The sequence below is a fragment of the Nelumbo nucifera genome, chromosome 4 (assembly GCF_055504915.1).
Source record: "Nelumbo nucifera cultivar China Antique chromosome 4, China Antique-T2T, whole genome shotgun sequence".
Classification (NCBI taxonomy): domain Eukaryota; kingdom Viridiplantae; phylum Streptophyta; class Magnoliopsida; order Proteales; family Nelumbonaceae; genus Nelumbo; species Nelumbo nucifera.
The window spans coordinates 15,177,012-15,201,677 of record NC_142652.1 but is presented as its reverse complement, the minus strand read 5'-3'; the positions used below and the strand labels follow the sequence as shown (position 1 = coordinate 15,201,677).

Sequence of the window (24,666 nt, the reverse complement as noted above, 5' to 3'; positions counted from 1 at the left end):
ACAAAGATATGGGCAGACATTTGTTGTTGGGCTATCAAGCATTGTAGTTTCCCATGATTGCAGCATCGTCGGCGACGGCTATAGAGACGAGATTGAAAACAGAGAAGAGAAGAAAGGGAAGATGAGAAATGGGTTTCCTCTGTCCTTTCATTTCGGAGAGTTGGGAGAGAGAGAATGAGAGAGGACGGTGAGCGAGGGGAAAAGAAGAGAAAAAAGGGAAAACAATAGGTTAAATAGGTTTTAAGAGAAAAAGGGCAAAAAATGAAAATAGAAAAGGTTTAGTGGGGTATTTTGGTAATTTAGCACATTCCGTCGTCTCACTTAACGGTCAAGGGGTCTTTGTCGCAAAACAAAGTACAGGGGTCTTTGTAACAATGGGCGGTCGAACCTCTGACTCGGAAACCGGTGGCCAAAGCGGTTCCGGTTCCGGGTCATTTTTTTAAACATTGGCTCAAGTTTTCTCCAGTCCTCCAGTCCTCCGCCGCCCCCCCGGCGTTGTCAGAACAGAGAAGTGACGCTCCCCGCCTTAATTAGGGAATTACGGAGTAGCTTCGTCGTTGTTAGCAGTGATTACGAAAGAGGTTTGCACCTGGCCGATGGACGAAATGAACATTGAAGAAGAAACAGAAATGGAGGAGGAGATTGGTGGCGAGTGGTGGAGTTGGGGAGCTGGAACTGACGGGCAGCTTGGCACGGGAAGGCTCGATGACGAACACCTCCCGCAACGGCTGCCTGACCTCTCTTCTGGCCGACGCATCTCTCAGCTTGCTTGTGGTGGTGCCCATGTTATTGCCTTGTCTGGTAATTTCACATAAGAGGCCATTTAAGCCATTTACATCATCATGCCTTTCTGATATGCTCGGAGTTTTTGTCTGTTCTTTCTGGTCGCGTTAAGGTCCAAAACGTGCTCATTGCTCACATAAAGTCTGGAATTTCACCTGTAACAGATACGGTTATGGCTTTCTAGGATTCTGAAGTGCGATATTATTAATTTACTCTACAAATCTTTTTAATATTTCTAATTTGAGGTTGTTCTTTTCCTTTTTAATGAATGAGAGCATGCGTATGGAAATGGAAAATCGAGGGTGATCACAATTTTGAATTTGTGGTAAATTCACTGTAAGTATGCTAAAGCATGTACTTCGACATACTATATGACTCAGCTTCTGCAACATTGGCATAATTGCTTTGAATTCTTTGATAAGTCTGCTCCAATGGTATGTATACTGTTGGTTTCCAATATGGCTACTTGACAACCTTCAGGTGCCCCTCATAAGGGAAAATCCAGAACAAAGAAAAAGTAATTATGCTGCACGAAAGGCATGCAATTTTTATTTTGATAGTGAAGGCATGTGATCTTTGATCTTTTCTAATCAACAACGAACAGGTAAACACTTGATATTGATGCAAAGGAAAAGCAACCCCTGCTAATTATATGGAGCTAATAACCCGGGAAATCAATACAATGGGTGTACAAGACAGCATAATGCTTAGCAAAGAAAAAGTATACGGATTAGCTCATCTTCCCGGCTGGTGCCCACCAAAGAAAAATGTATGTTATTATACAGTGACTAATTAGTTAAGGATGCTATATCAAGCTTATCCCACAGACGATTTTCTTCTCAAAATACTCAAAAGTTTGATCTGCTTGAGTTCTTTGAGAATACAGCTAAAATGTTATATGCACCCCATAAAATGATCAACATCTCTGCTGGATTATAATCTTTGGAAATACTTGGATTATAATCTTTCCATGGGACTGGGAACAGGGGAGGGGCTATATTTCTATTTTGTGAAGGAGCAAGGGATAAGTGAATAATCAGCCAACTCTTCTTTGTTCATAATTCAGACACATAATAGGTATATTTGGCATAACCAGCTTCTGATCATATTGTAATCTTATTTATTTGGAATCAATGTTTTAAAACACGGAGGCATGACACAAGGCATTCCACTACCTAGAGGCATGAGGCGTGGTTCAGAACACAAGAGGCATAAGCCTCTTGAACACAAGGATTAAGAGGAGGGGGGGGGGGTAGGAGGAGGATGAAGAGGAAGGGGGAATCTCATTTTTTCTTTATTTTTAATAAAAATCTTTTATATTAAGAAGAATAAAGATGCATAACATTAGTTGAAAGGGGGTTATTGTCGAAGCGGAGTAAGACCCCCTAACTCAAAAAAAAAAAAAAAAAATTGGGCTGCATTGAAAAGGGGGTGGGGGTCTGGGGGGCTTTGCCCCCCAGCCGAAGGGGCAGGGGGCAAACCACTTTCTTTCCCCTTATCTTTTCTTCCCTTCCCTTTCCTTTCCTTTTCTTAGCACGCTTCATGAAAAAAGCGCAAGAGGCGTACGCCTCAGAGGTGTCAGCACCTCTGGCATATGCCTCAGGGCGTTTTGGGAGTGCCTCGCCTGGAGGCACGCCTCTAGGCATATGCCTCCCACGCCTTTTAAAACACTGTTCGGAATTTCTGGAACTTTGCTGTTATATTTTATACTAGATGATCTTGCTAGTTTTCATTTTTCAGTATTCTTGTGTCATCATTGCTTCCTGTATACATGCTAACTATGACATTCTTTTACATAAAAGTGCATGAGATACCATCACCACTATTTCCTTCTAGGGCATGAATATTATCTTGCTTTTGCAGGTGGTGATGTAATGACCTGGGGAAGGGGCACATCTGGTCAACTTGGCCATGGAGAGTTGGAGAGTTGCTTACTACCAAAGCCTGTAAAGTTTTTGGAAAATTTTACTACCTCTTATGTTTCTGCTGGATGGAATCACTCAGGGTTTGTTTCAGGTCTCTTCAGGCATATTAGTCTTCTCCCTGATAATAACAGGAGTTTCAAGTTGAACTGATAAAAAAAACGGGAGTTTCAAGTCGATACATATAATCAAATACTGCAACAAATTTATTTTCTTTATTGATTTTTGGACAGTGATTGTAGCAATACTTTCATGTTCGGCTGTTCAATTTTTTATGTAATCTAATATCATTTCAAGCTGTTTCAAGGGGAATTGTTGACTTTCCCATTTAGGCAAGATAGGACAGATTATTGGAGGGGAACAATTGAAACTTGGCAACTTGTAACTTATACCTGAATCTTATAGGCTTCATTGTAGTTTTACTGCTACTGTTGTTCTGAGACACAATATTATACAAATAACTCATTACATCTATTGCCGAGCAAGACTATGAAGATACTTCATATTTACAGATTTAGTACTTATGATGTTTTTTTTTGATTGGTTTTGTGTATCATTAATTGCATTTCAGTAACTAAGCTGTCAAGTAAAGTGGTATCGTTGAGTTATTTGTTGGAATATTTCTAATTGTATAGTATTTTGAATGTAATCAACATCATCCATGCCTTATCCCAACTATATGGGGTTGGCTACGTGAATCATGTTTCATCAATCTGTTCTATTTATACACTGTTAAATTATTAGTTCTTGAATAATTTCTTACTATTTCTACCCATGCCCTTTTTGGTCTACTCCTAGCTCTTCTAGCCCCTTCCACTTGCAACAAATCACTTCTTCTAACTGGAGCTATTGGTGGTCTTTTATCCTTGTGAACAAACCATCTTAGTCTATTCTCTCCCATTTTATCACTTGTTGGAGCTACTCCTAGGTTTCTATGGATGTCTTCATTTCTAATCCTATCCTTTCTGGTGTTTCCATTCATTCATCTAAACATTCATATTTCTGCCACATTCGTTTTCTGAACATGTTGTTTCTTGACTGCCCAACACTCTACTCCATACAACATAGCTGGCCTTACAATTGATTCATTCCTCTCCCCAAATCCAAATACTCCATTTACCATATCATATCCAACACTTCTTTTCCCTACATGCCTATTTAAGTCAATTCATGAGGTTTGACAAAAGTTTTAGTGCTGGCTGCCAACCTGATGCAACCCTCCTCCTTTATCCAGGCTTGGGACCAGCAGTGTAAGACAAGCTCACACTGGCAGAGTACAAAACAACTAAATGAACAATTGAAAATAAGGGAATCAATGATTGTCATTAGTAAGCAAGGACTGAACAGAAAAGGGAAGACTAATTTCTAGCTGAATAGGAAGGAAAGACTAATTTGGAGCATTATTCCATCAACCATATGTTGGGCTCTGTGGAAGGAGCCAAGGGATGTGCATCACTTAGATTACTTTTTCTTGGGAAAATTTTTCTGGTTAAGCTTTAAATTGCAAGAGATGTGATGCTTCATTCTTTGCTCAGTCACTCTATTGGATCATTTTGTAAATCTTTGAACATTGTTTCTTTATAGAAAGTAAGACAATCCATACTTTACCCTTTTTAGAAAAAAAATCCTGCATAAAATATATATCCTAGGGTGTTGTCCTAGGACTTGATTGCAGGAAATTTCTACTGGTGTGCTATACAACCACTCTATGTTCATGGGAATGTGTGTTACTTGGATCATTTTGTGAGCTTCCCTACCTAAACAATCCAAGGACCTGCTTGGATACTTAGTTTGGAATTCAAATGAAGTTACCATCTTCCTCTCCCGATACTTTATTTCTAGAAAGAATCTTGGCCCCAAAAACCTTTGCTTTTGTTCAAAATAAACACTATTATAGGCAAACTTTAGATTTCATTGAAAAGTTTGGATGGCTGCTATTGATTGGGAAAGACTCCAATTAAAGTTTGGGTATATGGTTGATTGGACTGCAGTACTCACATGATTGATATGGTTAATCCCTTATCTGATGGATGGTCTGTATTGACCACACAATTCCTCTACATGGTAGAAATGGCAAATAGGTGGAGTCGTCAAGGTAGCTTCCTTGTTTAATCTGACCAGGAAACCTTTTTTCTAGTAAGATTGTCAATTTATAAATTGTGTAGCCATTGATTTCTGTACATGATCCTTTGTGCTCAGCTCTCTTTCATTTCTTTTTCTTTTTTGCCAGATACCGGAAAACTTTTCACTTGTGGAGATGGCTCATTTGGGCAGCTTGGGCATGGAGATTATCAGTCACATTGTTCTCCTGTAGAAGTCTTATATTTTGCTTTTAAGCATGTTGAACAAATAGCATGTGGCATGCGTCATTCGCTTGTTTTATTAAAAGGTAAAAAACACAGCAGGCCTACTGTTATGTTAGTGGTAACTTTATCCTCCACCAAGTTTGGTTGGAAACCTTATTGGCCACTTAGTTTTGGTAGGAACTATGTCCTTGATGTGAAGATGCCATTATGTAGATGTGTGTGGCATTTTTAGACTCCTGTTTTCATTGATAGATTATTTTTCCCTTTTGTTGCTTGTAAACATGGTTAAATGGAAAAAATCTCCCATATATGTTCATATTTGATAGTTGTACTTCTTTATTCATGCATGCCGGCAATCAATATGGTGAACCCATAGAGTTGGGACAAGGTTTAGTTGAGTAGATTTGTGAAAGAATAAAGGTGATGAGGGATGGGGGGGATGGTGGTGTTAGGAGAGAGGAAAACCTAAAATATTATGTTAAAAAGGTATACGTGGAGGTAAGAATAAAAGGTTGGTTCCATTTGGGATAAAATTTTCCACCCAATGGTTCTCATCTTCATCATATGGTATTCTTTTCTTAGAAATCTCCCATATTAGCAAAAATAGTGCTTAGGAACCAAATGAAGGAAGAATTTATTCTTTCTTTTTTTTTTTCTAAGGTTAAGGTAGGTTGTGCCATTGTATGTCTGACTGTTGCTGCCTTTCTGTCCATATTATCCAAAGCCAGTGACCATTCAAGATGGAGGACATCTAGTAAATAGAAAACTTAAACTTCTTAATGTTTACCTTTCTTGAGATTTGGACTGTGAAATTTCCTGACACAGTTGAACTTTCTCAGAAATTTATTTCATTTTGTAGAGGATTATTTGATGAGTCTCATTATAATTTGGGCAAAGAAGGAAAATTCAGTGTGGAGACATCATCTATCATTAACTCCAACGACTTTGGTACTTATGGAATGAGACCACCTCAACAAGACAAGCACATGGAAGCATGATTAACAGGAAGAAAAACTTGGTTGTAAACAGTAAATAATTGGAAAACAGACTGAACTGCTTAGGGCAAACACCGGACTTTCTAGGTATCTGTATAATGGAAGACATAAATTTTGACAAACTAGAGTTTTGACTTTTGTGGCAATTCCTCTAAATTGTTCTCCTTAAATATCCTCCTAAGGGACTGTGTCCTCAATTATCAAAGGAATTTTGCTCCTCTGATTTTTCTTCGTCACATCTGCTTTTTGTTCCACAGATATTTATCCCAAAAAGAAAAAGCCAAAGAAAATTTCTTGTAATGTTTATCCAGAAAAAATGATGCTTATTTTTTTTTTGTGCTAAACCATATGATTAGTTTCTCATGAAAAACAAAATGCGTATGGGGGTGCACTCTTTATTGTGTAGCATAATATTATTCCTACCTTCAGCTACATGTTGGTCACGGATTGACAGTTTATGGCCTATTTCTTAGTTTTCCTCGATACCAGAGGTATGAACCTGATAAAATTAGTGGCTATCATATTTATGAAAAAAATTGATTGAGAATTCTTTCATGTTCCTTGCTGCCTTTATTCATTCATATCATCGTATGAAACTTCAACTGGAATTTGATTTTTATTCTCTTTTCTCTTATATAATTTTCTTGTATCAAAAGATCATAAGCTATGTTACTGAAATATTTAATTCTTCAGCTCATAATGCAAGAGCTTGTTTGGGCACCTAGGTTTTGCCTAGTTGGCTTGACATCCATCACCTTATATACTAAAAAACTTGAATAGTTCTGATGCAGGTTCTTCAGAAGATCCAGTTTATGGATTTGGTTCAGGGAAACGTGGCCAATTGGGTGTTTCCAAGGATCGTATCAGATCATTTGCTGTTCCCCAAGTTATTTTTGGACTTGGAGGTATTAAGGTCATCTCCATTAGTGCAAATGGAGATCATAGTGCAGCATTGTCTGGTGAGTTTCTCATTTCATGTTTGCCAAAAACATATCATGGTCTTGTGGGTGATTGTCATTATTCAACTTTATCTCTAGCAATACATGCATCTGATCAATTCCCCAATCCAGAGCCTTAAGTTGGTGAAAAGGCTTTTAGACAAGGAATTGTGCAGAAAACAAGAAAACATCAAAACACCAAAAGAAACAGATCAGATGAAGGATGCTAATCCTCAGATGCAGTAAGGGGCGATTGATTGGTGCATTGGTAAAATCTTGGGTTAACAAGCATGAGAATGTGGGTTTTAGAGAGGCCGCCTTGTGCAAAAATTTCTAAATGTTAGGTCGTATCTACCCTTCCCAAGACCGGAGATGGTCAGGACAATGATTGGGTAATGGCCCTTTTTTCAGGATCTTCTAAGCAGTTCCACATGTTGGATTGATAGGCAAAGTGCTCTATGGATTCAAATGTCTCAATTTGTAGGATGGCTTGAATTTTGGCACAGAAAATTGATGTTAAATGTGGACAATAACATATCATATATTGAAGGTGTCCTCTTGGTCTGGTTTTTTAACTATGCCTAGTTCAGAATATGGCCAACTAACATTTAAGTGGTGCCTCATATGGTTGTGGACTTACGGTTCTACATCAGTAATGTATTTTCTTTTATTAGTCACTTCATTCATGATGTCATCTATCTGGTATCACTACATCAGCCAACGGGCAACTGTACACCTGGGGCAGAGGATTTGGTGGCACTTCAGATATTCACCTCCCTCAGACTTTACCTTCACCTTTGAGATTCTCTCAAGTTGCTCTTGGATGGAATCATGCTCTATTATTAACAGGTAGAAACATACTATCTTATGTTATTTACATCTCTTTGTATTTCTGAATTAAAAATTATGTATGCATGGTCACTTAAATAGTTCTCTTTCATATCTTGGATAGGTGAAGGAGAAGTGCTAATGCTAGGTGGGAACCATCATGGGATGCTTAGTGATCCTCAGACAAGCAGGCAGCAGCATTCACCTGTTCTTGACAGTTCGAGTGTTGGCTCAGCTGGTATGAGTATCCATGATTGTTTAATTATCTATTCTATATCGCATAATGACATAGGCCATAGAACTGACATCCTGAGCCAAGGTACTCATACCCACACAAAAGTAAGCTTTCACCACTCTAGAGGTCTCCCTTCTCTTGTTATACTTACTGATTTAGAATGTTAAGTACCATAGGTGGTAACTACTTACTATAGATCAATGTTTCAAAACGTGGAGGCGTGGCGCAAGGCGTTCCACTACCTAGAGGCGTGACGCAAGGTGTTCAGAATGCAAGAGGCATAAGCCTCCTGAACACAAGGAGGCGTAAGCCTCCTTAAGAGGAGGGGGGTTAGGAGGAGGATGAAGAGGAAGGGGGGATCTCATTTTTTCTTTATTTTTAATTAAAATCTTTTATATTAAGAAGAATAAAGATGCATAACATTAGTTGAAAGGGGGGTTTTGTTGAAGCGGAGCAAGACCCCCCTAACTCAAAAAAAAAAAAAAAAAGGCTGCATCAAAAAGGGAGCGGGGGTCTGGGGGGCGAAGGGGCAGGGGGCAAACCACTTTCTTTCCCCTTATCTTTTCTTCCCTTCCCTTTCCTTTCCTTTTCTCTTTTTTTCTTCTCTTTCTTTTTCTTTCCCTTCCCTTTCTTTTCCTTTCCTTTCCTTTTCTTTTTTTTTTCTTTTGTTTTTTTTGTCTTTTTATATCAGATGTGCATGAGGCATACGCCTCATGAAAAAAGCACAAGAGGCATACGCCTCAGAGGTGTCAGCGCCTCTGGCATACACCTCAGGGCGTTTTAGGGGCGAGCACCTCCAGGCATACGCCTCCCACGCCTTTTAAAACACTGCTATAGATAAAATATCAGGAGATATTACATAGGATCTGAAATGATCACTTGAAGAATTCTAAACTAGAATGTCTAGTCAAAAATAAAGCTGCTCTGATGATCATAATCCTTCTAAATCATAAGCTCAATCACTTGTCAATGACAAAAAAAAAAGCTGTGCAAGAGTTTGGAAAGTAGCCCATGCGTATGGTCAATAGTACTATCTTTATCTATATATAGATGGAAACTGGTTCTGTACTTTGAGTTTGAGCTAGTGTGCTGAACAATCCTCTAGGTTAGTGGGTGAAGATGGTTTTTGGATCCAGGTCTGTGATGTCACAATTCAATGACTTTCCAACTAAGAGGGATGGGATCTAAAGAACTAATATAGATTTCAGAAATGATAGATGAATTCTGTAGGAGAAAAAAATAGCACATCTACATGAGCAAAAGTGTATAGTTATTTATATTATGTGACCATTAGCAAAGGATGAAAGGAATACAAATTGATTGTGAGTTCTTTCACTCAATGTTGTCAGACGGTCTGCACAGAAAACTGGAAACGCTCACTGGATCATGGTTTTCTGGTTAAACACCTTGTTTGATTGTTTAGACCATAAAAGGCCATCAAATAACCAGGATCCAGAAAGTTCACTGGGTTATCGAGTCACCGGTTCATCTAGTAAAACTATTTTCACTTACAATGAGATGGAAACATGTAGATGGTGACTTGCAATGCTGTCTTTCTTCACTTGCCACCAAGTGATACACATGCTCTGGTACTGAGTTAGTAGTCTCTAATCTCTATTCATGCAATGATACTTGAGTCCATTACAAATTAAAAGGAAAAGTATAAGTTCTAAGATTCTTATTTTTTATTTTAGCTAAGTAATTGCTAGTTACCTATCTCCCTGGGAAGGTTGGTTGAGCTGAACAGACCAGATAATGAAGTACCCTAGCTTGTCCTAATACTTGCATCCGATCTGACCCGTTGGTTCTAAAAGAGGAAAGAAGACACCCATAGGGCTTCATGCAGCCAAGAACCATCAATTGTTTTCTTTATTTCATTCAATTGTGTTTTATTCCAACGTATTTAACTGGTTTTATGTTTCAGAAGATTCTATGGGACTCATTCTGGCTAAGGTCTGTGGTCTTGACGGGACAAGGGTCTTAGAAATTGCAGCAGGAGCAGAGCACTCCGTTCTAGTAACAGGCAAGTCACTCCCGGCATCGTATGTTTATATATAAATTGATGGGTAGACATGTTGATTCCGTTTGTATGAATTTAGCACTCGGTATTTGCAGAGAATGGAGTGGTAATGACATGGGGCTGGGGTGAGCATGGGCAATTGGGATTGGGGAATACGTTTGATCAAACCAGCCCTCAGATGGTAAAACTAAGTGATGGTCACAACCGATTCCGTGTTTACTGTGGAAGCGGGTTTACATATGCCTACAGAATTCTGTTGTCGTAACTCCAACTCCAAGGGTGGTCACTTCTGCTACTTCGGTTATTTGGAAGGGCCTGTGGTTGATTATTTTATATGGGCTACCTGGTCAACTGAAATTGAAAATGCTGTTCAAACTTCCTATAATCAGCTGGCCTATGCTCGCTCCATCAAGATTGGAGTTATAATTAATGGAATGGGCAAAATATAAAGCCCTCCCCTGGGTTGTCTGACAATTTTATAAGCCTCCCCCCCGGTGTTTTTGACTTTAATAAAAACCTCCCTTTGTGTTTTGAAGAAAAAAAATGCAAATACTTGCGTGGGATTTGGAGTCATTGGAGCTCGTTGATGGCATCCTATACCAACGTTTTAAAAAATGACCTGGAAACGGAATCATTCTAGTCACTTTTTTTTAGGTCTACGGTCTGACCGTCCAGTTCAAACGGATGGCTCGTTCTGACAAATAAATTAAAAAATAAAAAGGTCAAAAGTGTTGAATGGATCAATGGGTCAACAGTTTGACTGCCCGAGCCAATGATTTGTTGATTTTTTCAATGGTTTTTGAGCAAATACTAGGTTTGAGGTAAAACGGACCTGAACGTTTCCTGAGCCGAATGGTTCAACAAAGGTGGTTTGAAAACCTTGTCTTAAACACCCCATTTCACATCATTGTTTGCAGCACCGGCCATTCTCTATAGAATAACAATGACCAGCCGAACCCCTTTTATTCTCCATTTCTTTCCACCATTTCACCATCGGTAATCAGTTGAGGTAGCAGTAGCCAAATACTACCGTCATTCTCTATTTTAGTCAATTTTATTTGTTTCAATCGGATGTCAAATGTTCAAGCCAGTAGAAGGATTAATAGTCAAACCTGGTACACTTCCTAATCTACCGATATCGCAACCTCCCATCGTTATCATCATTGACCCAAGCTTCCAGCTCATTGTCCCACGCTGTCTTTGCAGCTCTTACATCGTTATCATCACTGAGGTGGGACCCTTCCTTTTTTTTTTCCTTTTTGTGCCTTTGATCCTTTAGAGTAAAAGGTCAGCCAATAGCAGGCACAATGTTCATTCTCTCAAACTCGTAGCTTTTCATGTATCGCACACCCTGAAAACCATTACGTATTGAATATTGAAACTCTGATCCTTGACAGATATCAGATATCACTACCATATTGCAGTGTTTAATTTATTTCTTGAGCTCTTCCTTACGGCTCAACACTGGACAAACGTGTGGTCGTCTTGGTTAGTTTGTTGGATCGACTTTTTTCTGAAAGTAGTTGCTGCTTGTAATGTATTCGACTCGCATGGACACGACCACGTGGAATTTACGCCAATACATTTCTTTTGGCAATTACTAGCAAAAAAACACTGAAATGTTTGGCCAGATGAGGATCCAGAGCTTCTTGTTAGAAGGATAATATAACTCAGAACAGGGATGTTTCCAATCAGAGTTGACCACTGGGCTAATTGAATTATCTCTTCATTTGATGAATAGGATAATCACCAAGAGCAGCAATTAGGAAACTTACAGTGGGGAAAAAAACAAAATGAAAAAGAAAGAAAAAAATAATCGCCCAGAGCTGCAATGACCATTACAGGCGGCATGAGTATGCATTGCCACAAAAAATAAAAGAATCACTTCACTAATTGGGATGATGGGATCGACAAGGGGGGAAAAAAAAGAAGGAAACAGAAGAAAAATCTGTTACATCATATACTTGTTTCTGTACTTTGAAGCAATGATGAAACTAGCGTCGGTTACAACCTCTGATGCATACCGTTATGAGCTGACGAGGAAGCCACTATCACGGGCATCAACGAGTACTCAATTTGATTTTATGTGATGATGAGAAGATTATTTTCGTAGCCATTGTTCTTTACAATGGGTCGCAGGGGATCCACTGTCCACACCCCATCCACAATAAACTTGATCTGTAAGCACCAGATCTTAGTATTTATTTACATTACAAGAGAGCAACGTTCATGAAGGTGAAAGATGATAACCCACCTCATATCTACCTGGATACAACTTTAAGCACAATGAAAATATTCCAGTGCTTGACTTCTCCATCTTTCTCTGTCAATGCACCACAAAAGTCGCATGATATGTAAGTAAACCAAAGATATAAAATAGTAAGCTTACACGCAAGGTTAATCAGAAAATGTTATAGAAGGGGGAAAATAAAGAACAAATTGACTTGTAAGGACGACATTTAGTAATTCTCTTTAGGGTTCCTCTGCCCAATTCATTAATTGGTATTTACCAACCTGGTTGCTTTTCCAACCCCTGCCCCACCCCACCACACAAACATAGACGAAATAAAAATAAAAAAGAAACAATACACCTGAAACAAAAAAGTAAATATAAGAACAGAGAAACAGTTGAAAACCTGAGTTGGGAGTGCCTTGATAACTACTTAATCATTTGCATGTCGGTTTGAAATTTAGTGGATAAAATGGCTACACAATGAAACGTTTAGGGGATAAGTTGCTTGTTCAATAAATGATCCTATATAGATATTAAGTTCAGTCAATTCAGCTGGTATAAAAGGCTCCTTAGTTTTTACATGCACCAGAAATATGAAAATTCATAAGGTTAATTTTAACATTTTCATGTCATTGAAAGGAAGTTGTGAAATAAAATGGGTATACTACAACCAATGAATAAACTGCTATAAGCAAAAACACCAAGCCAAGGTTTTTAAAATCGGACCGGACAGGGAACTGTTCTGGGGTCCAGTTCCTAGGTCAAACGGTCCGACCGTCCGGTCCGAATGGACAGCCCACTCTGACAGAAAAATAGAAAATTTAAAAAAGTTTAAAAAAACCCAAAAAACGGCCAAAACCGTTCCCAGATCAAACGGTTCAACAGTCCAACCACCCGGGTCAGCGGTTCGCTGACCAAATCAATGGTTTTTGGCCAAAAAGTGGTTTTGGGGTTAAACGGACTGGTTCCCGGTTTTTCCGGTCCAACCGTCCGGTCCAGTCTGGTTTTGAAAACATTGCACCAAGCAATGAGAAACATGTGTTTCCCAAGGGGAACATCAGGTGACTTGCAAGCAACTACATCAACTTCTCAACTTTTGATTACACAAACCTTTCCTTGTTATGCCAACAGAAATATCTATATGATTAGTGCTTGCCTTCTTGTGGTGTCCATCAGTATGATTTGGAATGGACAGAAAACTTAAAATTGTCAAGGCGTCGTTTAGGCGCCTTTGGCTGGGCGCCTCGCCCAAACACCTTGACTTGTAGCAACTAGGCGACTAGGTGCCCGCCTAGGCAATTATAGGCACATTGGGGCACCTAGTCACCTTGCCGATAAGAATTTTATAATACAAAGAAATAACTTTTGGCTAGTTCCCTAGGTGACTAGGGAGCCACACTAACATTTCCATTGTTCAGAGAGTTAAGTGGAGTTCATGTCAGAAGAATTTTATCTCTGGTGTGAGAAGGCTATATGATGTGTATCATCTACTAAAGATTGACCACTATTATTATTCCACATGCCTATTCAGGATACCATGTGTAGTACGTAGTACAATTGATCTGGTCAAAGAGAATATATATCTTAACTAGAATAAAATCTAAGAATCATTATTAGAGTGAGGGGTCAAACCTGACTGGCCCAACCATCAAAAGATCCAGCTAAGAGAACCTCCGAGGCTGAATTAGGCCACACTATGCAGGCAGTCCTGAGAAGGCGCAAAGCATTTTGGGCATCATCAATTCTCTTCTGTTTCTCTTCTACCATCTTTTGTGCTTCTCTGCAAAAAGACAAGTATGCCAGGGCCAATGAAAAGGAAAGGTTGGATAACGGATAAAGCAAGCATAAAGGTGAATGGCTCAAATTGCAGTAGACATACATAATCTTCATTGCCATCTTTCCTTCCAACACTACCAGTTTTGCATGTGTTGCCCGCAGTTTGTCTTGGGTCTTCATAATTTCAGTTTCCTGGAACTCCCAAGCATCAGAAAGCCTTTGTAACTCCTCTGATGAGCTTTCATGGCCCTGTGGAAGAATGTTTAGTAGGATTTAATAAATCACCTTCAAGTCCAAACCTGCTTCTATTGAATCATTATACATTCTGCATTTTCTGTGTTTGAGCTGATGGGATGGGGCAATAGATATCTATTTTCTATCACCAATAAATAAGATCAAATTGCAACATTAAGACAAAAACATTATACCATTTTCGACAGAGTAACAAGAAAAATAACTATATTACAAGCCACAACCTCCTTGACACACACCTATTATAAAAGCAACAAAAACTGAACTTTTAAGTTCAGTTCTTCACTGTACCATAAAGGCATTTTCTAAAACTTGGAAATACCTCAATCGGAGTCCTATCCAGTGTCCATCCTAAACAGATAGCAGGCATACACTCTTCTCTCTTAATGAGCTCCATAAAAACCACATACAAAGGCCTGATAGATGTCCAGAAAATTTATTCCTTTTGAAGTATTTGTGAGCCCCAACCAGAAAGAACTAATCAAGCATGTTGCAATTGACTTTTACTACTTCTAGTTCTCAAAGTCCACTGTATCTATTTGTTTATCTAAGGAGAGAAAAAGAGGAAGACGTAAAGAACTTAAAGCTAGAAAAGTTCAGGTCCTCTTTAACAAAATATGGTTTCGTGCTCGTACTGAGTTAGTGCGTCCTATAAACCAAGAAGCACAAAGGGGTTCCCGCTTTCCCAAAGCCTAAGGTGCAAGATGAGGTGTAGCCTGTGAGCTTAGGCACTCCTTTTAAAACATTGCTCATACTACTAAAAGCCTACTAAATCATGATAAGCAAGCCACTTTGATACAGATACAAATACACAACTTTCATCACAATCATCATGGAAATGATAAGTTAGGTAGTAACAAAACATGACTTGGACTAAACTTTCCAATAACTGTGACAAGTCAGAACTAACATAGCATATTTAAAGGATCAGAAGTAAGTTACTATAGGGAGATAGCTTAGGAAATGAATACATTTTATTAATTGAAATAACTGTTAGTTGTTCCTATCAAGTGTAGGTACCGATGGAAGGGATATGCTGTCTACAAATCATAGCTCAAAGACACAATAACAACCCATAGCAGATAATACCTATGAAATATATATGAACAAAAACATCAAGCTACCCACCTTAGGCATGATAACTGCATTTGACCTCAGCAAGTGGAGTACAGAAGCAAGTTCTGACTCCAAGTTCAGTAGGCGAGATTGTATTGGATTGTGTTCATTTCCTTTATCAGTAGAAACCTGTTCTTTCATTAAGTTTCTTATCTCATTTCCACCCTTCTCACTTGTGAGCATCTCATTGCTCATAGCTTTTATCACTCTTTCTGCTCTACCTTCACCAGAAACAACTTCAGCAGCTGCACATTAAATGAGTAATAATACGAAAATGTTCTTTATGAAAGATGACAACACCATCAACAATAATAACTTAGAAGACCTATAAATTGCAGTTATCTGAACGAATAGTGGTTCAAAGAGCATCAAAACCATATAGTTTTTTGAGAGGGAAATACTGAATCCAATGCAATGTGCATTACTGTTCACTCCATCATGTACATCTCCCCTCGTCTTTTAATCTAATGATTAACAGTTATCTTCTCAAATAATAATGATGTTAACCTAAAAGTGCCACTGGAATTTGGAAGTAGAATACCTTCAAATACATGATCTGAAGCTCCTGCACGTTGAGTGCTCCATGTTCTCCACATATCTGGCTTAAGTGAGCTTCTTATGCCATCAAAATCTGAGAAAGATCTGTTTTCAGTGTGCATATCTTCATTATAATTGAATAAGTATTTATCAGATCTTAGAGAAGATCTGCTCCATCCTTCAAATCCAGCAACTGTCTCTTTACAAAGTAAAAAGGAAAGAAAAAAACATCATATTGAGATTTAGATTTTAAAGAAATTCATAGAAATCTATTTATGTCCCTTAATGCATGACCCGCAATTCTCAATTTAAAAACAGATTGGTAATAAAAGGGAATTGGAATTTAGATGGAAAAATTAATGATATTTGGCTTGAAATGGCAAACAATATAAAGAAATTAAGAAAGTAGCAAATGATGTCTTAGGAGAATATAAAGGGAAGTGGTGAAGTACTAAGGAAACTTGGTGGAATCAAGAGGCTCAAAATATAATTAGATTAAAACGAGCACGCTACAAAGAATGGGAAAAGCTAGAGATGTAGAAAACTGGGAAAAAAACCATAAGAAAGGAAGTTAAAAAAAAGTGAATGAAGTTAAATGTAAGGCTTATGATGAGATTTACCATAAATTAGGCACTAAAGAGGGAGAAAAGGAATGTATAAACTAGCAAAGCTAAGAGAAAGGAAAGGCAGAGATTTAAACCATGTTAATAGGGTTGTCAATGGGTCGGGTCAAACCCGATAGACCCGATGGACCCAGACCGATTGGACCGGTTCTGGTTCCAGAATTTGTCCCGATGGGTCACTTCCATGTCTTAAAAAATCCCAATTACGACCGGGTCAGAACTGGGTCCACCTTGTCCCGAACCTATTTGGACCCAACCCAACCCTATATATACTATTAAATAGATATATGATTTATGTTATATCATATTTAAATAAGGTGGGGCTAAAGGTGTCATTTCGGTGGGGTTTCTTTCAAAACCCTACCGAAATGCTGCCCCCGCAAACCAGCTAACCCTTTTTGTTTTTGTCTTTCTGAAGAATTCTTCTTTCACAGTTTCACTTAGTCACTCTTTCTCTAAGATTGAATCTCTTCTCAGTTCTCTCACTCAAAAATCGAAACTTGAAGCACATCGATCGGAGGCTACCGGATGGTCCGTCTCAGTGGTCTCACTGTCTGGAGAGGAGAGTGGAGGCTGCCATGCCGGCTGGAAGCACATTGCCTCACCATCTGGTTCATCCATCCAGCGCCGTCCATCCGTCAACAGTAACTCAGTAAGTAGTAACTCCCACTCCCTTTGTTACCCAATGATCAATGACAAACTGAAAGTCTGAAATGTTGATTTTTTATTGTGAAATCTTCGATCTTCCTCCATTTAAATATTTTGATTTTTTTTATTGTCAAAGTGTTGATTATTTTTTGAGTGTCAAAAAAACTGAAATGTTGCATGTTGGATTTTTAATGGGCGTTTGAATTAATGGGTGTTCATCTTGTTTATGGAGTTATTGTGAATATTGCATTCTTTATAAATTTTTCTGATATTCAAACATATGGGAAAGAAGGCCTAAGACCATGAACACCATGAAACAAGAGAACAGAAATTGGAAAAGAAACAAGAAAAAAAAATCACTTCTATGACTAGGTGTGAGCAGGAAGCATTAGCCTCCTAGTTCTTGACTGATCTGAACCGATCCTACTTTTAGTACATGCATCACACAAGGTCTGGGTCTACATCTTGAATTACAAATTTTAAGAATCAGGTACTGATGCAAATATGAAAGCAAGGAAGGAATTCATAATTGGGTCCATCGGGTTGGACCCAATTGTCCCAAGAACCGATCGGTTCAGTTCTGGGTCCAAAATCATAGACCTTATAGGGTCTAGGTCAGTTTCAGGTCCATGGGTTATCTTATTGGTTCCGGGACCAGTTCTACCTGGTTTCGACCTAGAACCGACCCGTTGACAACCCTACATGTTAGGTGCATTAAAGATGAAGATTAAAGAATTTTGGTAAACATGAGAAAATCAAACAAAGATGGAAAACCTAATTTGTAAAATTAGTAAATGAACAATAGGAACTAATGGAGGAGAAGCTAAATATACTAGTAGTGTTAAAAATAATGCATACCTTTGTAGGGTTAAACCTACTAAAGTAAAAGAGGCACTAAATAAGATGAATAAGGAAAAAGCGTTAGAACCTAATGAGATTCTAATAAAAGTATGGAAAGGTATGGAAGGGGTAGGCTTGCTATTGCTAACCAAACTATTGAATAAGATAGTGAAAGAAAAGATGTCTGATGATTGGAGAAACAACATGGCACCTATATTTAAAAACAAAGGCAATATACAAAGTTGTAATAACTATCGGAGGATTAAACTTATGAACCACAAATATGAAACTTTGGGAAAGAATAATTGAACAAATATTATGAATGTTTTAAAATGCAGAGGCGTGACGCAAGGCATTCCATTACCTAGAAGTGTGAGGTGTAGTTTAGAACATAAGAGGCATAAGCCTCCCAAACACAAGGATGTGTAAGCCTCTTTAAGAGAAGGGGGATGAAGAGGAAGAAGAGTAAGGAGGATCTCATTTTTCTTTATTTTTAATATAAATCTTTTATATTTAGAAGAATGAAGATGCATGGCACTAGCTTAAAGGGGCTAGAAGATGGTTTGGGCACGTGCATAGAAGACCACCAATTGTGACAGTTAGAAGAAGTGATTTGTTACACACTAAAGGGGCTAGAAGAGCTTGGGATAGGCCAAAAAGGACATGGGTAGAAGTCATAAGAAATGATTTAAGCACTAATAATGGATATGGCTTTAAATAGAATGGATTGGCAAAACAGGATTCATGTAGCTGATCCCATATAATTGGGATAAGGCACAGATGATGATGATGAATGCATGAGCCACAATTACCAATAAAATCAAGTAAGCCACGTCTCAACTTGCAAATATAAAACTCTAAAATCCAATATCACAGCGTTTGATGGTTGATACCATATAAAAGAAAAAACAGGAAGCACAGACATGTCTCTCACATTCACACTACACAGCTCACAAGTCATTCATTCATGTTATCTAAAAATCTAATATAAGGAAATGCCATCAATTCGTAAGTTTCAACTAGTAAACCTAACTTACCCATATCTACTGAGTTTTCTGGTCTCCAGTCATCTCTATCTTGCTTTCTCCACAAATGGGTGCTACTTCCTTCATTCCTCGAATCAATACCAAAACACAGACTTCTCTCTTTCTCCAACCGGTTCAAGATACCCTCAATCCCAGGATCCTCTCCACCCTCCATTTCTCTGAACCAAAAAGGATTAATCTGAGTTAATTTCCTTTCCAGGAAAACCAAGATTATTTGAAAACAGAAAGAAAACAGTAACCATATATGAACCTCACATTGGTTTATCAGATGATGAAGCCAAGCAAGAAGAGCTAGTAAACGAAGAAGAAACCTCAGAACTCTCTACATCAATGCCGTCAAGAGAATTTCTTTCATCACCACTAATATTATCAAACCTCTGCTGAGATAGTCTATCATCGCCAAGAACTAGACCATTGTCAACTTCTTCCGACATCATGGAATTCGGATCTCGAAACTCGTCATCTTGGAGGGTGTCTTCTTCCTCATCGATATCCCAACCTAAGGCAAGCCAACCACATTGTTTCCCAATAGCCTGAACCAAATCCATCCTGCCGGCGACAATCAACTCTTTTTTGGTGGGGAAAACGTTAGGGTTGTCAGATTTCTCCATGAAATCCAGAATCTCAGCCTCCAGAGCTGGGTCTCCTTCGCTCTCCCAACCCTTGCACATCCGAAGCGAACCAGAGGAAGAGGTCTTCCGCAAGAAAAGAACCGGGCTCAATAAAGTCGTACTTGCCGGACAAGAAGTCCCTAAAGGCGTGCTCTTCTTAGCGACGAGAATACCAGAAGAAGCAGATAGCCGTCTTCTTGGATGAATCAAGAAAACCAGGGAGGGGAAGTGAGGGCGACTTACAACGAAAAGAGGCAACGAAACGAAGTAATTGGAAGCTGTAATGAACGAAACCATCTTTTCCGCATTTCGGCAAACAGTTGGAGCTCTTTTCCAAAAGATGAACGTCTTGATGTATAATCGAATATTACAAGGATGGGGAGGGAAGGAAAGAACCAAACCCACTCTCTCACTCCTTCACCTGAAAACTCCAAAGCGCAATTACAAATGAAGCGGTGTCGCCTGTTACAATGTTTGTATTCTCGTTGTCAGGTATAGATTGTTTGTTATTAGCCGATCCTGATTTTGTTATTATTGATAGCGCGGGTAAAACAGAGTCGTCACTCGTCAGTGGTGTCCTGGGGCGGCATTGAATTGATGCCTATTCTGCGGCACCTCGTTCCTTTGATATCTATCTTTCGGGTTCAGGCGTCTGAATTTTGTTAACCATGCCCGAATCCGGATTCTTGATTCTCCGGCCCCTAGGGCTGGGGGTGCAGGTTGCGTCTGAACTCTGAATCTCTATACACTTGTACAATACAAGATCCCTCTCAAGTACACATTGGTTAACCAAAATTGAATGGTGTATTTGATTTTTCAAAATTAGCAAATTAAAATCCAATTGACCAGTTCAGTTAATCAGACTTTTTATTGGTTCAGTTTAGGTTTTCGATTTTTGGTGTTGGATGAACATCCCTAATTGAGATGAACAAATTATTACCAGAATCGACCCAACCCAACGAGACAAAACTCAAAAACTAAAATTGATGTGACCTGTTCGATTCGACCCATTGACCCTATTCTTATTGCTTGTTACATTGATTATATATGAGGTGCATATAGTAGTAGTTTTAATTTTTGTTATTTATAGATTTAATATTGGTTAGACAGATATAATGTTAAGCAGGGATGGAGACAATTATATTGGCTAGACAGATTTAACTTGGCCAATATACATGTCTATACAAGTCCAAAAGTAGTTTAGTGGTTTAATGTTTTCAAACATCCATTTTTGGCTTTTAATTTGAAAAGCATGCTTTTAAAGCAAAATTTAACAAGCAGTCTCATAACCAAAAATCTCAAGTAAAAAAAGCCAAAAACTAACTTTCTAAAATGGTCATTACCTTATTTATATAAAAAAATAATTTTAAAAAAAACTTATCCGGATAAGTCTTTTTTAAATTATTCGGATAAATAACTTACCGAAAAACAAACGAGGCCTTAGATTAAAATATTAGGATAAAAGGTTATGAAAAAAAGAGAGATGGGCTGAGAAAAAGAAAAGAAAGGAATGAAAGATAGTGAAGGTGGTGGCAACAGAAATTGCATATTCGTATTTTGTTTGCAACTGTTGTCTCATTTTTTTCCTTCTTCCAATCCAAGCGGATCATACGGTCTTTATTGCTTTTGCAGAATCAACTGCACTTGAAACAGACAGGCGTCGAGGAGTTCAAGAAACTGGAATTAGAAATGTGTTAGCAATTTCTTGTCGTGATTTGAATGCTTTTGAAATCTGGAACTTTGTAATGATCAATTTTCTTTGACGAAATTGTGTTGATTGGACTTTTTTTTCACCAAGGGAGACGGATAGAGATTGTGATGAAATTGTGTTGATTGAACAATGTTCGGGGAGAGTAGAATCGCGTGCAGTTTGTGAATCTCAAATCGTGTGATTCACACTTATGGTATGTTTGGCTATTGTGACCGGGATGAGAAAATAGTAATATTGGCATAATGCTGTCTTTAGTTTGTGGGAAGATTTTGGTGGGATTGGAAAGAATGGGATGGGAAAATGGGTGGAAAATTTTAATGTTCCATTGTTTGGTTGCAACAGAGAAAAATAGTGGAAAAATTAATCATAGTAAAAATTATTAATTAATTAGTAATATTTTTATTATTTTATATTTTACTACTACTACTAATTATTAATATTTTATTTAAATAATTTCGTAATTAATTAATATTGACAATTATCTAATTAATTATTAATTAAGAATTAATATTTACTACGAATTAATCAATATTTTCTATTATTAATTACTTTCAATATTTAACATTTTTATTACTTAATTAATTTTACTGAATAATTAATTATATTAATAATGAAATCATTATCTATTTATTCATTAATTACTTAGTTAATTAATTATTAACTACTTTTTTAATTATTAATTACTTAATAATAATAATTTTTATCATGATATTAATTATTTAAAGTATATAATTAGTTATTTAATTATTTTAATTAATTAATATTTTACATTTTATTAGTTTATAAGTTATTATTATTACTATATTTTACTAATATCCATGACTTAATTAATAATTTTAGTATTAATTATTCATAAATTATTAAGTCATTTATCATTACTAAATTATTTATTTTAATTAATTTGTTAATTATAAAATAATTAATGAATTACTAAATATTTTACTGTTAATTATTAATTAATTAATTAATAATACTTTTGTGATTGATTATTTTATGGTTAAATATTATTTTGATATTAATCAGTAATTAATAACATTAATTAATATTTTAATTTTATTAGTTTACATTTTATTTCATTAATAATTTTAATATTTTTATTTGAAAAATAATTAAATATTTATTAATATATTATTAAATAATTAATATTTTATTTATGGGTCATGAATCTAATATTAATTCTTAGAAATACTACAAGAAAGGTGTTTTCTAGGTTAAATAAGTTTTCCCCCTACATTCCCACTTGTTTCCTACGAAAATGGGGGACTCTACATCCCAAGAATTGGGATCTATAATCCCACATTTTTCCCATCCCATCTCATGACATCCCACAAACCAAACATGGGAGGGGAGGAATATTCCAAAATATTCTATATTTTTCCTTCCCATCCCAAAAACCAAACAGAGCCTAAGATTCCTATTTTCTCTCGTTTGTTTTGGTCTAAACAATGGGATGGGATGAGAACTTACACCCCAAAAGTAGAGAGGTCGAAACAATGGGATGGGATGAGAACTTACATCTCAAAAGTAGAGATGCGGGGTCACACTAGATAGGTGCGACCCCGCTGAGAAATGAAAACAATGAGAAGTTAGTGAGAAAAAAATGTCGAAGGCGACATCTCCATTCACATGTCCCTACGATCAAATCTCCAACCATTGTTTTCTTCACCTCTAACGAATCTAAGACCTCCGTTCACCATCTCCATCTCCGTTTCACATTTTTTAGACATTTTGTATTTTTTTCTCTGAAAATTCATTACCGGTTATCTTTCTAGTCGAGCTTCAAACCCTATCAATAGGGTGATTCATCTCTGATGAAGTTAAGACATGGAATCTCCTCCGTTTTCTTTCATTGAACTTTTTTCTTTTTGTATTTTTTTTCCTCAAAAACCTCACTGTTTTTCCTCCTAGCTAAGCTTTAGAACCCCAAGCGCCAAAGAGTCCAATCACTGTTCTTAATCTCCAATGAAGGTAAGACCTATCCATGCTCCATTTCTCTCTAGTAAACTTTTTTTTTTTTTTGTATTTTTTCTCTAAAACTTCATTGCTTTTATTCCCATTCATGATTTCTTAGCCTTTCGACAACCAAATATTGGTAGATCTGGTTAAACCTCTGTTCTCATCGTTGTAGATCTAACAAGTTTGTAATTTTTTCATGATATATTGGTTAGATTTCTTAGGCATCCCTGATTTCTTGGCCATCACCATCATTGCAGATATGCTAAAACCTCTATTGCATATTTGTTATCATTGAACCTCTGCTACTAAGTAGAATGATTTATTATTGCAGATCTAAACCTTGCTAAACTTCTGCCATCATCATCGATAATGGTTGAAGGGGAATATAGGAGACAACCATAGGTGTTCATGTTTCACCGTTGTTAATGGTTGAAGAGGAATGAAATCAAGCATCTTGCAAAATTGTCTCAACAATCAAACACTAGAAAACAAATTTTGTAGAATAATTGGTCTCAGCAACCAAACATATGATGCTAAAATGAGAAAATAAAATTTCTTTTCTCATCCCACTATTTCTCGGCAATCAAATGGACCATTAGAGTGATTGTGCAGAGACACCCCACTACTAAAACAAATGTAAAAATAGAAAATTCTTTCCATTGATCAAAGTAAATGCTTATAACTGTATGAAACACTTTAAGGGGGCGTTCGTCTTTGGGATTTTTGAGAGGGGGCCAAGAAACTTATGTTTTTTTTTTTCAGATTTATGTGGGGACCAGAGAAAGTTTATTTTAATGGGTGATACCCATCTCCTTAGTGGATAAATTAACTTTCCCATATTGGGAAAGTTGCCAACACTTGGATGGGACAAGAATGCCCCTTTTGATAATGAAATTTTTATGACTAAAATGGTCATTATATTACTTACCTGAAAAATAAAAGAACATATTTCCTGGATAGAAAGCATTTACCTGGGTAAGTGCATTTACTTGGATAAATAACTTACCGAAAAGCAAACGGGGCCTAAATACGTTCTTTTAGAAGTTTAACTCTTGGATATTCGCTTTTCACTGCACTATCTCTCGAGTGAATATATAGGTGCAGATGCCCTCATCTAGTATCTTTAAATGACAAAATTAAGTGCAATTAGTAGGGAACAACCTGATGTTCGAATGCAGATTGTCATTTAATGATTCCACTACATGTTGTGCATCTCAAAAACCATTTTCTCATGATTGAACAAATTTCTCTCTGGCCTCAAACAAATAGATTCAGCCCATTTTCTGATGA

General features: G+C 37.3%; 2 protein-coding genes across 24 annotated transcripts; one reads left to right on the top strand and one right to left on the bottom strand.

Annotated features, from left to right (window-relative positions):
* Positions 1-470: 470 nt before the first annotated feature.
* LOC104586786 (Regulator of chromosome condensation (RCC1) family protein) lies at positions 471-10,501 on the top strand. Of its 16 annotated transcripts, none has more exons than XM_088903435.1 (11): positions 661-801; positions 1,057-1,119; positions 1,388-1,552; positions 2,647-2,788; positions 4,697-4,800; positions 4,936-5,094; positions 6,798-6,965; positions 7,662-7,793; positions 7,897-8,010; positions 9,932-10,030; positions 10,123-10,501. In XM_088903435.1, the coding sequence occupies exons 4-11, from the start codon at positions 2,658-2,660 to the stop codon at positions 10,290-10,292; spliced, it is 1,077 nt and encodes a 358-aa protein (XP_088759561.1). In that variant the 5' UTR covers positions 661-801; positions 1,057-1,119; positions 1,388-1,552; positions 2,647-2,657; the 3' UTR covers positions 10,293-10,501. The 16 variants fall into 16 exon arrangements, with proteins under 16 accessions (XP_088759556.1, XP_088759555.1, XP_088759559.1 ...); XM_088903436.1 differs by having other exon boundaries at positions 1,057-1,300; XM_088903434.1 differs by having other exon boundaries at positions 660-1,300.
* A 1,231-nt stretch (positions 10,502-11,732) lies between these two features.
* LOC104586719 (5'-AMP-activated protein kinase-like protein) lies at positions 11,733-20,354 on the bottom strand. 8 transcript variants are annotated; one of them, XR_733501.3, is made up of 9 exons: positions 19,354-20,351; positions 19,090-19,256; positions 15,946-16,140; positions 15,417-15,649; positions 14,140-14,285; positions 13,893-14,040; positions 12,664-12,733; positions 12,282-12,350; positions 12,138-12,205 (listed from the first exon to the last, which is right to left on the bottom strand). XR_733501.3 is itself a non-coding variant. In XM_010244033.3 (8 exons), exons 1-8 carry the CDS (start codon positions 20,004-20,006, stop codon positions 12,129-12,131), a joined length of 1,677 nt encoding a protein of 558 aa, XP_010242335.1. In that variant the 5' UTR covers positions 20,007-20,354; the 3' UTR covers positions 11,733-12,128. The 8 variants fall into 8 exon arrangements, 7 of the variants coding, with proteins under 7 accessions (XP_010242335.1, XP_088759554.1, XP_010242333.1 ...); XM_010244033.3 differs by lacking the exon at positions 12,664-12,733 and having other exon boundaries at positions 11,733-12,205; positions 12,293-12,350; positions 19,354-20,354; XM_088903428.1 differs by lacking the exon at positions 12,664-12,733 and having other exon boundaries at positions 11,733-12,205; positions 15,417-15,625; positions 15,946-16,035; positions 19,354-20,352.
* Between the last annotated feature and the right edge of the window lie 4,312 nt (positions 20,355-24,666).